The sequence below is a fragment of the Heliconius melpomene genome, chromosome 7 (assembly GCF_056956725.1).
Source record: "Heliconius melpomene rosina isolate 202511_hmr_F chromosome 7, ASM5695672v1, whole genome shotgun sequence".
NCBI classification, from domain to species: Eukaryota; Metazoa; Arthropoda; class Insecta; order Lepidoptera; family Nymphalidae; genus Heliconius; species Heliconius melpomene.
Genome location: NC_140395.1, coordinates 1274779 through 1290360, shown reverse-complemented (window position 1 = coordinate 1290360; position 15582 = coordinate 1274779). Strand labels below are relative to the sequence as shown.

The 15582-nt window shown below is 29.1% G+C and overlaps 1 protein-coding gene across 3 annotated transcripts; it reads right to left on the bottom strand.

The window, feature by feature from the left end:
• Positions 1-90: 90 nt before the first annotated feature.
• Positions 91-13841, bottom strand: LOC146537206 (uncharacterized). 3 transcript variants are annotated; one of them, XM_085188543.1, is made up of 15 exons: positions 13565-13841; positions 13214-13288; positions 12727-12786; positions 12341-12397; positions 11903-11950; positions 11247-11312; positions 9943-10314; positions 8979-9035; positions 8365-8469; positions 7137-7679; positions 5453-5617; positions 5209-5296; positions 4099-4403; positions 3218-3601; positions 91-2267 (listed from the first exon to the last, which is right to left on the bottom strand). In XM_085188543.1, exons 2-15 carry the CDS (start codon positions 13279-13281, stop codon positions 1529-1531), a joined length of 3057 nt encoding a protein of 1018 aa, XP_085044669.1. In that variant the 5' UTR covers positions 13282-13288; positions 13565-13841; the 3' UTR covers positions 91-1528. The 3 variants fall into 3 exon arrangements, with proteins under 3 accessions (XP_085044669.1, XP_085044666.1, XP_085044668.1); XM_085188540.1 differs by having other exon boundaries at positions 13214-13841; XM_085188542.1 differs by lacking the exon at positions 11903-11950 and having other exon boundaries at positions 13214-13841.
• Between the last annotated feature and the right edge of the window lie 1741 nt (positions 13842-15582).

Here is a 15582-nt window from a genome sequence, read left to right as displayed (position 1 = left end):
CCTTCATATCCTTATTTCAATAATGGAATTAAACTGCTTTATTTCCAAATTTCTATACAAACAATAACCAGGAAAAATTAAATAAAGAAATATAACAAAAAAGTTTTATTAACGAATCAATTACAAAAATAATATTTATAACATTTAGGTCCATTTAAAAAATATGACAAAAAATGTAACTATCCATACAATTCTTATGGTGTGCTTTTTCCCCTATAAATAACTTTTTTGGTAAAACATTAAAACGTTCCGCCAAAATCGGGACATCTGGTAACGCAGCTTTAAATATACGTTTATATTTCCATTTCTTCGCTTTAGTGTCGAGGCAAAGCGCGGCGTGGAGTTCTGTCACTCAACACGCAATGCTTCCAAAATTCGGTAGAAAATGGGGAACGGAGTGTCTTAACACTAGATTCCGTCTGCCTACCCTGCTGTGTGCGGGATACAGCGTGAAGCTGATTTTTATTTAATGCCTGAAACTACCTTACAACATAACATTTTATGACGAATGGAAACAAAGAATGTATAACTATTTAAAATTAAGGATAAACCACTAGCATATATAAAAAAACATGGTACCTAGTTTAAACACAGCCACACAACATGCAGTTTAATTTTCTTTTGAAATATTAATCTTAATATTTAAAGAGAATTAACCGCGTGTTTTATATTATTGTATGCCTAACACTGCTATCTTATTTCTATTATATCTATACTTCAAAACAAATTTAATAAAGCTAAGGGGTTTGTTCGATTGCTACAGAAGGCTATAGATTATTACATAAAAATGTTATGTATGTAATGAATTTTATTAAAAATGTACAAAAAACTCTACTATGATAATTTTCTATGAAATTTTTAACAATTTAAGTCAGACCACCTTTATTATAAAAAAAGCGACTAAGTTATTAATCAATAAAGATCAATAATGTTTTATCAGTTCACTCATATCAAATCTGAAAGGGATTTATAAATTCTATAGATATTATGCAATAGTTATTTGAAATCATGACCAGTAAAGAAATCCTTTTCTGGTTTGTGTACCTTTCATCTCTCTCTCTTCAATAGGATATAGTAATATAGCAGATAAATGAAATTTTGAATCTAACTTATATAGTATAAAAAATATAATATAAATTGAACCGACTTTAAATATCTGTTAGTGACTTAAGTACAACATGCCCCTCTAGAAATAACTCAAAAACCACTGAATTGATTTTGATGACAATTGGACTGTTTATAGTAGAGTAGTTAAGAGAATTAATCTGACAAAACTTTTAGTTCACGAGAAATTTGTGGACAAACATATGAAACATAACATACAAAATTTAGCACACCTAATGATAGATCATATTTTTTTAGGTGTTCATCAGTCGCATTTCAGCGTGCCAGATGAGTACAATTTACTTTGCCAATGTTACATTGTATGGAAAACATATACACATTTAGATGAAGATAACATCTGTTTTTAACTCGGAGAAAATATCTATTATATATTAAATTAACATTTTCTTTCATATTTCTGATATTAATCAATAAAAATACTAAACTCAAAATCATCAAAGCCGGCGTGCAATTTAAAATAATTATTCCTGATATAATTAAAAGAATCGTAATCAACTCGTATTAAAAAATCCAAAGATTTTTCACAAAATGGTCGCCAAAGTTCCCATTTCATACAATTTGAACCTGGATTATACATTTCTAACATTGATAAAAAATGTTTGAATTTTATTTTAGTACTTATTTTCACACACAAAACAAATTTATTTTCGGAACCTCCATATTCAACAAATGTTTCATCTAAATGTTCATTTAAGATGTTTTTTAACCATAAACAAGATTTTTTATTATAACAACTGTAAACTAGGTAGCCATTTTGAATGCCGTGACTTTTTAAATACGGCATGAAATTTATTTCTTCGTTTATTTTATCTACTATTAATGTAAATACTTCTCTTGCATTTTTCCCGTTTTCAAGTTTAATTAAAATTATAAAAGATTTATTTTTCTTTGATATTGTAGTTGAAATAGCTTCTTTTTTAGTTTCAACTAATTTAGTGTTGCAATTATTATTATTATTATCCTTTTTATCTATATAACTTTTTTTATGTCTTTCATAATTTTCATTAACAGCAACGATACTCTCCAATGTTGTTTCATTTAAATTATCATTAATTCCCTTTTTAGTATTAGTGTTTTCTTTTATCTTACTATTTCTTTTAGTTAATTCTCGATATTCATCAACTTTCTGAATTGTAAATGATCTGTAAGAATAACGTAAATTACATTTTAATTACAAGTTAATAACAATAATTTAAAAAATTACTTCAAATTAAATCTATATTTTTAAATACGCGAAAAAGTAGCCGCCTTGATAACGTCATACGGTCTTGTAAAAAAAATGTTAACCGATCAACATATTAGCCCAACACTTTATCCATGTCATGTTAGCCAGAGGGTACCTGATATCTTAGTTCCTCCCTTTCCGCCGAATTCTGGAGGCATTGCGTACTCAACGCCGCTCTTTGCCTTATCACATTTCATTCCTTTGAGTGGGAATCGAACGCACAACCAAAGCGTTTCCAGTCGCATTATTGTGCCCCTGCACCACGACAGCCCCAAGATAAGATAAAGGCAAGATATGTATATAATTATTACTTTGAAACTTAAAAATATTATGAAAAATGAGTGTTATCATTGTAGCTATGTTCGAAATGTGTTTGCGTACAAGTGTATAAGTAATGAGTCACACCAACACGTCAAAATATTAATGATTTGAAACCAAAAAATAATAATTAGGGTACTACTTAGGTAGGGCACTTTAACGTTCAACGTCTCAGTTATTTTTGCATTGTGAAACATAAAAACGATTGATTCTACATAACTCAATAAATATTTTAGGAAGGTAATTATAAGGAATAGGGTCCTTCTTTATCAGAAAATGTTTATAGGCAAATTTTATAATACGTTTTAATAATCTCTGTAATACGTTTTAAAATTATTATGAAAGTTAAATTGAGTGTAATAGATTTTTTCACCACGCTTTATCCCGCATATAGTGTTAAACGGCGGAACTCAAAGCCGCACTTTGCCTTTCCAGAGAGTAAAATCTCAATTCTCAATTTTAGAAAATTGTATAAATTGAGCTTGCAATATTTCATATACATTAACACGGCAAGTTAAGTAAAAGCTTGTAAAAATATAAACAACTTACTGAAAATCCTCTCCATAATGTAAATCAAAATAGTCCGTAAAATGTTCATATACATCAAAAAGAAGACTGCGGTACTGAACGTTTATTTTCGTAAATGTTTCCCTGTTATTAACACTCTTGCATACATTACGCACAAAATTTCTATGTCTTACACATAATATATCATCGAAGCGAAGAGTCAAGATACGATTCTCGTCGTCGGTGATAAAATTTATGACTTTGTCTAATACTAATATGCGAAAATCTGTCTTTTTTGCGGGCAACTTTATGGTCTTCGTGTTGGTTTGTGATTGTGTCTTTGTAGTTTTGATTTTCTTTTCTTTTTTTGTTTTATCTATGTTCTCTTTGGTATCGGTGATATTTATTTTCTTAAATGTAAGTTTTCTGAAAAAAAAAATGCATTGATTGATAGAAATATTTCACACAATATCACAGTAAAAATACTTACACTCATAACAACGCATAGCGCCCTCTCACTCACACGAATATAACATAATTGTTACTAGTATAAATATAATATAAAATTTTACATATTTATAATCAAGAAATATGTAAAATTTTATATGTAGGCCCTCAGATAGTATCATTAACGAAATAATCAGTATAATTATGAATGTAGGGTAACTTCGTGTTAAGATACTTGGTTCCCCATTTTCCGCCGAATTCTGGAGGCATTGCGCCGCGGCCGCGCTTTGCCTCGACACCAGAGCGAGGAAATGAAAATATAAATTTAAATAAATATTTCCTTTCCTCGGATCGGGATCGAACTCACAACCAGTCGATTTTGCAACACAGTTTGTGCCCTTGCGCCAAGATTTAGCCATATTAGCATATCAGCAAATATATAATCACTAACGCCGTCTCACTCTTACTCGACTTACCTAGAATGATAAACTACTTCCAATTGAATATTCGCGTCGGCCATTTTTTCGTGAATGTTTTCACACAGTTCACTTTCACCTGTTTTTGATAAATTTAACTTTTTATTACTATTTACTACACATATTATATCTCTGAACGCTCGTTTTTCCTTTTTTGTTATATCATCATTAAATAATAACTCATTTTCTGTATCATCGTTTGTTAATAAATTCAAGATAGCGTGAAGGAATTGTAAGCGCTTTTCCAATTTTTCTTGCTTTTTTTGGGATTTTATTGATATGTGACCTAATCCAGCCCCTGGTCTCTATAATACAAAATAAAAAAAAAATATATTATTTAATATAGCCTGAACATTACAAAAATAATATTAAAAAAGAGTAACAACTTGGCCTAGGATGAATTTTATTTTTAAATTATATGTATGTAGCCTTCTCGCTTTCCTTGGTTTGATTCATGTAATCTTAGTAGAAAGACTGTTGTGGTAGCTTTTAGAATTCGGTCCGGTCACATTCCACTCAATCTTTTTGCTTTTACAATTAATAAAATTGCATCGCCAATGTGTACAGAATGTGGGAAAAAAGATGTATATCATATGGTGATGGAATGAACTCGGAACGAATCTTTGAGGAAACTTACATTTGTTGATGACACTATGAATGTTGGTATTTGTAATAGTATGCTAGTTTACCCTAGTTCTAATGCTGCTATTAGCTTGTATAAATTAGTAAATTTAGGTTTAGATAAGAGAATTGTTGAATTGTAATAGTTTATTTTTTATGTTTAGTTGTTGTCTTTTGTTTAGTTAGTTTAGTTTATTGTTTTTTTTTAGGTTCAATGTCAGAGTTTACGTTTTAATATAGATAAGGTGCATGTAACATTACAGGACGACATGTTATTTTTATGTGACAAGTCCTTTAAATATATATATATATGTATGTAAACAAAGGTTTGGACGAAATAAAGACAAATGTTTCATCACTGATTAAAGTACTATATTTTATCTAATGTTGCAAAACTTTATTTTAAGAAACAACTATTTTTATTAGACTATTCTAAAAATTTCTATGAAAAAAACCTTAAAACATTCAAAATAAAAAATATTGACTTACAATATTAATCGCAGGTATGATAGGTTCGGTGATACCTTCCCCGCGGAGTCCTAGGGCGCCACCCTCCCACCCCATAAGACGCATCATTCTGAAATAATATCATATTAAAATACAGTAAGAACAGTCTGTGTTGGCCGCTCCAAAGTTAATCTTTTTGAAATTTAGCTTAATGTTGAAACTGAAAAAAAGTAAAAAGAAATCAAAAGATCAAATCAGCAATAGTAATAGCTTAATTAAAACAAACCTCATAGCCCTGTCACTCTCTAAAGGCGTAGACATAGCTTCAAGTAATTTATTATGCCTGTTGCGATTCACTCCTTTTACTACTGTATCTGTATTTTCATCTCTTACACTTTCATTATCTGTACTCTGATTCGGTTTTTCAAATGAAATACCTTTCCTTATTGGCCTATTTTTTAAATTAAGGAAATAAAAATAATGTTCAATTATTATTTTGTTAATCTTTTTTAACATTACACACAACATACTAAAAAAGGAGTCCATCGTGGCGCAGTCGCACAAGCGTGTAAGCGCACTATAAGCGCGACAATTATTGGTTCGATCCCGACTCGGAGGAATGAATTATTATCTATTATTTATATACAACTAGTGGGCCCGGACGCGGCTTAGCCCGCGAAAATATAAGCCTAAATAACTAAAATAAGTTAAAAAATAATAATAAGTGGAGATTTATTATTAGAAAAAATATCTGCGTAACCGAAATGAACAAACAAAAGAAGTAAAAGTACCTAAAGTTTGCCGTGCGCGCGTCCTAAACATTTTTCTATATTAAATAATTATTAATTTTTGCGAACAATATTAAATAAAATCCCAAATGATTTAAATTACGATATTTTAAGTGCATAACATCGGTATAGATAACCGAACTGAGATAAATTAATTATAAGCAGCAAATAATTACATAAAAAATAATAGTAATTCGAAAATATATAAAAAAATATTTATTTTATTTCAAAGTCATCTGCCCGTTCGCGTCGGTCATACTATACCACCCGTAGGCTAGGTCATTTGGAATCAGTGACATCTTAATTATTTATTAGAATGTTATACAGTAAACTATAATTTCAATCTAGTTGAAATGCTAAAAGTGACTATTATATTTATTTTCATAAGGATGAATATCAAATTATAGAAATCATCTAATTTTTGTTAATGTATACAAATCTATATCGGCGCGCGCCATGTATGCATTAAGCAAACTCACTTTGGGTGACGTTTTCTTAAAACAACAAACTTTGCAAGCTGTTGCTTAGCAACGCGTAGCGACGATTGTTTCTAACATGGCGGAATAAATTGCTTGTCAAATTAATTATTTTAATATATTGGTATATATCGAAAATATTACAAATATGAGAAAAAAAAAGTATCCTATGTTCATCCCGGGACCCTCAAGTATCTCTATATGAGTATTTTATCACGATTCAATTAGCGGTTTGGCCCTGATTGCGTAAAGGACAGACAGACAGACAGAGTTACTTTCGAATTTATAATATAGGTATGGATATATCTATTATTTATATATAATATATATAAAATAATATTTTTGAAGTATAAGAATATGAATCATCAAATGAGGCCGTCGTGGCGCAGCGGCACAAGGGTATGTCTGTAACGCGACGTTCATGCTTTCGATCCCCACTCGAGGAAGTAAAATATTTATTTACGTTTACATTTCCATTTCTTCGCTCTGGTGTCGACGGGTAAAGCGCGGCGTTGACTTCTGCCATTCAACACGCAATACTTTCAGCATCCGGCAGAAAGTGGGGCCTAGTCTTAACACTAGGTTTCCTCTGCCTACCCTGCTACGTGCAGGATACAGCGTAAAAGTAAAAAAAAATATTAAAGAAAATACAGTGTTTAAGAATAGTCAATCAATATTAAATACACTACTTGTTAATTTGACCTACTTGTTATTATTATCCTTTACGAAAACTGATCTCACTTTATCGTTATTATTTTCTGTATTCAATAGTTTCTTATTACTAACAGTTATATTTATAGATTCAGCATCTATCGATTCATTGGAATTGATTTTTATTTTTTTATTTTCTATATCTTTTTCCATAACATTTTTAATGGCTTTAGTAAATATATTGTCTGTATTGGTTTTATTTGTTGTAATATCTATAGTTTCGGGTGCGACACATATTTCTCTTATTTTTTTGGTATCTGTGCCATTTACGTCGTGCTTTCCAATTTCTTTTAAATTATCACACTTTATATTATTTCTTTCGTTAGTATTACTTTGAATATTATTATGTGTTTTTACATCATTATTATGATTTTCTGCGCTCTTGGATTGTATATTATTACTATTGGTAAATACAACAGATTTGATAGTGTCCTTTTTTTTGGTGTTAAATTCAAATTTGGTATCTTTATCCAAATCTTTTTTGTCTATTGTGTTTGTAATTGAATTTGATTTTATAACACTTGTATTTGTTTCATTTCTGAAAGTAAAAAACAAACATCTGTAAAATAAGGTATACCTGGAGACCCTACAGTGTTCATAGATTCAGACAAGTGAAATTATAGTGAATGAATTATTTTGATTTCCTCCGGTAACAATAATATTAATAATAATATTTTTATTTAAACACTTATTAGATACAATTTGGTTAAGGTACTGTCCTCTTAGATAGGTTACAAAGTAACCCGTAGTAAAGAGTAACAGTGCCGTGTCCCACGGAGGGTACTAAATCAAATGTTCCTTTATACGAGTTACAAGTCTTAATGTTCATATTATATTATAACCTAATTATCTCTTTAATATTATAAATATTTTGGTGGGTATATAAGGTGTGTGTGCGTGTGTGTGTGTGTGTGTGTGTGTGTGTGTGTGTGTGTGTATGTGTATTTGTGTTATATGTAAGGTATGTATATGAATATATATGTATTACGCATGTAGTATAAGATTTTTATAAAATAGTTTATAATAATGTTTGTAGTAATAATTCTGTTTCCTCATATGTTTTCTCTTGTAAGAAGGAACGGACAATTGCTTTACAAGACAAAGGACAGAGTTGAATTCCACCAATACGCTATGTCTCGAAATAGGCGGTGCGTGGGGAACGAAATTTCTTAACACTAGGTTCCGTCTGCCTATCGTGCTAGGCAAAAAAGCTTTTAACTTACGTTAAAGCTGTCGTTTTGTTGAGCGCTTTCAGCAGTTTATTTCCAGAATAATCTGCTTGGTTTACCGAAGTACTCGGAAAATCAACATTCACATGGTAAGTTAATCTGTAACAGAAATTAATTTAATTATTACAATGCTGCCATTAGAGTATTTAATAATTTATAATAAAATAGTACGTAACTTTTTTATTTATCCCCCATTTACATTTAGAATCTGTTCTCATGACAGATGCTTTATATTTGCTCATTCAGATTTTATTTTTAAAATGACAGTAAGGGTGCTCGTCGAAATCATATATGATTCAATATGGTAATTAAATATTTTTTTACTAGTAATAAAGTGCTTAGAAATTGTAATTCATATTGTTTAGTATAACTACATATAGAGAACACCTAAATATATATCATACTTATTTCCATTACAAAATAAACGAATAAATCTTTTTTAATTGAAGTAATTATAAAAAATAACAACTTAAAAAAATAAAAAAAAATTCCAACAAATAAAGCTTTATTTATCTATAACATACACATGTAAAATAACAAGCAAAGAAAATATGAAAATACATTTCATATAAGATGACAAAAAAAGGCTCGTTACTGGTTATACTTACTTCGCCTTTGTGGAAGTTTTTTTTGTGTATCTCGGTACTTTCAAAAAGGTTATTTCCCTGAAAATAAAAAAGATTATATTTTGTCACTCCTTCATCCAAGTAACGAGGATGGAGGAGTACGAAATTTGGCGTAAGTTTTTATGGTGAATTATTTGTTCTATTAGTAAAATTACATTATGTATGTGAATTAAATTAATTATTATTATAGTAGGTGACAATAGAAGTAAGGTAATATTGAGATGTTATGTAATTATTTAAACTATAATTATCTAATTTTCTTATGATATTTTTTTAAGCCGCCGACGCCGTAATTGTCTAAGACAATAAATTTTTGGACACGGAGGTGGTGCTGAAGTCGTCCGTGCATCAAGCTAAAATCGAAGTTACCATAAGTGCCATTCAGCTATGCGGGGAGGGGGAGGTTATTTATCGAACAGGGTTAGATAAGACATCAGAAACCCTCAAAAAGGCAATTCCTCCCACCTAACGTAGCGCGGAGCGGAGGAAGTCCGTATGCCACTTATCTCCGTCTGGAGCAGAATAAACAGAGCGGTTCGAAGACATCTTAGAAAACCTCTTCAAGCAAAATTTGGATAATACATTCTGGTATTGGACTTTGGTATTTATATACTAACACTTCCGCAGATATACGGATATTTAAGTGCAGGTTCGTTAGGTTAGTTATTTTTAAATTTCAAAGTTTCTAACCTAACCTACACTAGGAATCTCCTAATCGCCTAAACTGCTGTGGCGTTAGTAAATAAATGATATTTTTTAATATTTACAATATATTGAGCCCACTGTAGTAGTTTTGAATTCTATGGTGAATTTTTGCTTTTCAGAAAGTATCGAAAGTTTACAATGATGAAAGTAAAATTATGAACTAACGATTTTTATAATCTTACCATGACATTATATAATAAGACTTTAAAACATTAAATTAGTATCTTATAATTAAAACTACCGTTTAGAAGTCTTCACATCAGTCTTGCCAACACAAATATCCAATTTTGAGTGTTTATCGAAGTCCTTGAATAACACCGCAATTTTTTCCAACAGATCATTACAAAATGGCGAAAACATAATGTCTAAAACCGCTCTACGGTTGTAAACGCCAAGAAAATTCTGTAGAAATAATGCCTCATTTGGAGCTAGATCTGAGAAAGTGAGACTAGCGTTGCTTTTGTCATTCAAAAATTCGTAAATTTTTGTAAAAATTGTTTTAAAAAATGCGGGCGCTATAGAGTCTATTGTTTTTTTCGTTTGTTCAAAATATTTTTGACTTTTTGTCTTCTTTTTTGATTTATTTCTGACGGTTTCGTTTGATTTCAATTCGCTGTAAAAGTAAAAAAAAAAATTATAAATTACTGTCCGTTCACAGGGATTCTCAATTTGATACCTATACGCAATTTATAATATACAAAAGAATTTGGTAAGAGGCATTTCGCCTTGTGACAAATCGATCGATACATTATTTTTGGGCATCTCTAGAATACAAAATATCAGTATCTTATTCCTACATTAAATAGTATATTAAATTCAATCGCTAGACAGTTAATCTTAAAAAACGGACAGAATGGAAATTGAATTATGCTGATATACGAATATTAATAGTAAGCATATATTTTTAAAATTGTTAACATTGCTTAAAATATATTCACCATTAATTATATAATTCATAAGCGTGTTAAAGTAGTAGTGTTATTTTATTTTAATTACACATAATTGAGTTTACCAATAGACAAATGAAGCTGTCTATCGTAACGCGCATTCAGGAAAATTATTTTACTTAAATTATTTTTAATTGTGGTCAGTAAAGTACGGCGTTGATTTCTCAACACACAATGTTTCCAAAATAGGGTGGTGGAGTGTTTTAACATAAGGTTATCTGTCTAACGAGTAGCAGCAAAGTAAAAAGAGAGAATAAGAAAAAATAAATATAAAAAAAAACAAATCAAACATCTTAATAATTATTTTCATTTCCAGTAAATTTCAAACTCACAGTAAATCTGGGAGTCTAGAGTTAAGACACTTTATACACATTAAACCACTTTCGTTCAACACACAGTTCTTTACTTTCCTCCGAATTCTTCAGGTATTGTGTCCGAGTGAAAATGATAATATTAAATTTTATTCCCTCCCGACTGCGAATCGAACCCGCAAGCGTACATTCGCACGCTTGTGGGCTACAAGCACCACGACAGATTACATTCTAATTTCCATTACGAACTAACAATAATATTTAAATTAAACTAATGAATTGTTTACCTAATAGAATTTTCACAATTTTCTGTTATAGGTTCGTCCTTAACGACATTTTTGTTTTCTTGTTTCCTGTACATATTCAGATATTAAAAATTAAAAAAAAAATTATACATTTACATATTTTACAACTCCAGAAGTCTCATTCCATATTATTTATAAAGCCTTCTAAATCTTTTGACACATTTTATTATTTGCAATATGCCATTTGTTTGAAAAAAATATTAAATTATTGTTTGGTGTAGAATATTTTTATTTGCAATAAAAAAAGGAAAATACTGGAAGGAAAACTTCACAAAATACTCTTAACTATCAACTTTTTTTAGATTTGCACTATTTGCTGTATAGCTGCTGCTGCTGCTGTGGCAGCATGTGGCTGGCATAGACAGAGAGAACCTAGGAATCTAGTGTTAAGATACTAAGTTCCCTTTAAGATACTTCGGTTCCCCGATTTGTATCAAATTGTGGATGCATGTTTAGGGGCAGAACTCAATACCGAGCTTCCAAGGCCTCAATACCAGAGGGAGGAGATTTCCTTGAATGTAAATTGAACCTATAACTGGTCTCAAGTTTCAACCGTGTAGTTATAAGTTTTGGATTAAAATGGCTGTGACATATAAACAGACTTGATAAATCTGTAAGGATTCTGTTAATTTTCTTACATAATTGGTTTCCCTTTTGAATTTGTGCTTGTCTTAACTGTATCATGCCTGTAAAAGTATTGTACTATTTAAGTAAAATAAAGATATATTTTAGTTAACTATAAAAACAACATGTTGTAAATGAAAAAAATCAAAAGCGCAATATTCTTTATTAAGTCTTTATAAACACTTTTGAATTATCAAGTGGCAATGTCAGTTTTTTAGCAACATCAGGTTAGGGCTATGAGCATATTGTATTGTCATTGAAATGGAAAAATATTAAAAGCTGGTTTCAAGCTTTTTCTATTTCTTTCATCATAGTAAGAGACCTGCATACTATTTCTCACATAAACTCACACTGAATTCAATGGATGGCAAGTTGTATGTAATTGTTAATTTTATATAAAAACCATTCTGAAGGAACAACATTACAAATATATACAGTATTTAAAAGCTTACCTTAATAGCTCTCTCAATTTTGGACTTCGTAAACTTGGTATCTTACTAATATCATGTCTGTAAAATATTATTTAAATAAATAAAATAGCTTGCAGTAAATAAGAATGTTTTAAATAGAAAATAATCATAAGTTTTAGAAAATTAAAAGATTATTTATTTCTTAGCTTTACATTGTATGCTATACCTAGCAGTGTAAACAGAGGGAACCTGGTGTTAAGTCACTTTATTTCCATTCTGTCTAAATTATTTTTATGTCTACTTGATTACACTTATCAGGGGAATGTGGAGTTCATTTCTCAGAGTGGTAATCAAATCTCTCAAATGTTGCATTTACAGTCACAGCTACCAATGGCTTAATTTGTTCAAAAAAACTAAAAGATACTTACATAGTTTTATTTTGATAATCATCTATTATATTATTTGGTATTTTCTTTATTACTAATTGGCTGAAATATAAGTAAAATAAGTAATTAAATTGAAAAAACTAAACCAATACTAATCAATGATACAAAAAGTAATCAATTATTTTAATGTATTAAGAAAAACAATTTATCATGAGTTTTTTCAACAGCTAATAAAGGTGTTTCACTAAAACATTAATTAAAGTAATTAATATTTTATTTTTGTGTAGTTATTTTTGTTTTATATTACTTTGAGATTAAATTTAAGATAATTGCTTAAATTGAAACAAACACGATTAAGAATTGAAAAACACTTTATATGAACAAGCAATGTTAAGTCTAGTGTGAGAGAATTTAATATCTTTTTCAACTTATTACTGCATTTTTATTAAAAATATTTTTAATTGACTTTCATTTACACAACATACAATTAAAGAAATATATTAGTAATCTTAATATACAAATAACTTACCCCATATCATTAGTTTCACTTTGAGCAATAGATATTTTAAATTCGTATTTCTCACGAGAAGCAGCCATCGCCTCCCTTAAAGGTGAATAAAGGGATCTAAATCCTGATCCTACATTATCTTCGTTCTGACATATTGAATTATAAAAGTATTCCACATGTGCAATGGGCATTTTAGGATAATCCATAGTTAATTGGTTATCATTTCTAATAAATTTCAATGTGTCGTTTAACCATTGCACTTTGAATGATTGAGAAATTTTATTTTCCATTATAAAAGTTGTTTTGTACTGTTTAATTTATGTTTTATACAAAATTTTACACTTCGATAAACAGAGGTAAAAAATATATTACCGCTTAGAATTGCTTGCTTAGCATTTTTATTACGTTACCCACAATTTAAAAGAAGTTTTTAAATGTGATTTCAAATATGTTATTACGTTCAAAACTATAACTAAATGGGCCCGTTTCACTTGCACAGCAAACACTTTGATACCACTAAATGTTTATTAGATTAAAATTTGAGTATTTTTAAAGTTATTGAAATCAATCTTATTTATTTAAAATGAAAAAAAAACTATCCATAAATTCAATAGTAATCGGTTGTTTTCATAAGACAATGCTTACAAAGTGTTGCTAGTATTTGGAAAAAATATAATATTTAAAGTTACCTAAAATGTTAATAAAATAATAAACAGTATTTTAACCAAAATAGGTATTATACAATAATTTTCAACTTAATTACAAGCCTTGTCATATTTGTATTGTTCATACCTACGATATTGTAAGGGTAATTATTATAATTTTTACAATATTTAACATTATAATATTATTTCTTCTTTAAATATTAAATAAGTAATATTAATAAATAAACATACTGGTTGCAATATAAAATCAATAACATTTTTTTTATAATTGGTTTTAATTTATATTTCTTATTAAAAAAATAGTAACATATAAAACTCACAAGTGTATGGCAATAGAAGAACGACAATACCGGACATCAACATAGGGTAAATTACCCATTACCCTGAGTAATCGAATTGACATTGATGTATCCAATCTATTCGATGTTAATTCTACGAGACATCGTTTAGATATTTTATATTTTTTTATCTAGTTCATGTATCGGTGTAAATTGTAATGTTTTAAAGTACGATAAAAAAATTGTGGCCTGTAAAGTCGATTTGCGGGCGATAATTTTACGCTATAACATCACAAGAAGATAATGAAAAATTGCATTCTTTTATGAATTTAATTAAATTATAATGTGTAAACTACCCTATGGAGTAGCGAGCTTAATAGCGCCCCCCAGACGAGCCCATTTAATTTCATATGTAAAATATAGTCTCAAATTAATAAATGAATAAAATCTTAGGCTCATGCTTAGCTTTAAATGAATGATCCTTATATAATTAAATCAAATGTATATTATTTATTTTATTAAATACATATAATTATTTTAAATAGTTTTGCGGAGCATTCGGAAGTAGCGCCCGGGGCATGCTCACGTCAATAAATTATATAGATTTTTTTTATTTTAATAAAGTTTAAAGTGAATCTAAATAAAGGATAAGGGCAAATTAACAGGTTTTCTTAATATATACATTGTAATTTAATACATCTGTTTCTAAGTAACACTTTGTCTTTACGCAATAATTTCACTGTTTACCTACCATTACTGCTACAATGGAGTGAATGGAACTAAATTTATGTATTTTGATTATAAGATTGGTACTATATTTTTTTCCAAACCGAAATATTATATGAGTCAATGTTTCGAAAAGAAAAACACATATTTAATTTCAATATTTCATAACGAATATAAACATTGAGGAACTAATTTGTTCGAACTATTGTATATTTTAACCACTGACGATAAAATTCCTAACAAAAAGTATAAAAAAATGAATAAATTCTAAAAAAGCAAATTTTTTTAGAACCTAGTAAAATAAATAAAAGTGGTATATTTTTATTCGACAATACACAGAAAAACATCATGGTTGTCATGATGGGGATGTCAATATATGTAGGTACATTTTTTTCTTGGTCCTTTTTTTCTTTTTAGTTTTATTATTCTAGGTAGTCAAGTCGTATTTTTTAAAAATATCAATTGACATCATTTACATAAGTTAGTTGCCGTACCAGATATAAATCTTAGCTTGATATCTCCAAGCGATCTCGAGATAAATAGTCTTGATAGACCGACAGATGGACAATAATGCGATCCTACAAAGTAGTCTGTTTTTTTCTTTTGAGGTACTTTTGAAATCCCACAAATAAATGACAACTGACGAAATTTGATAACGAATTTAGACGGAACAATCTTGTCTAATCATATATGTACATATCTATGTACTCGTATAATTGTA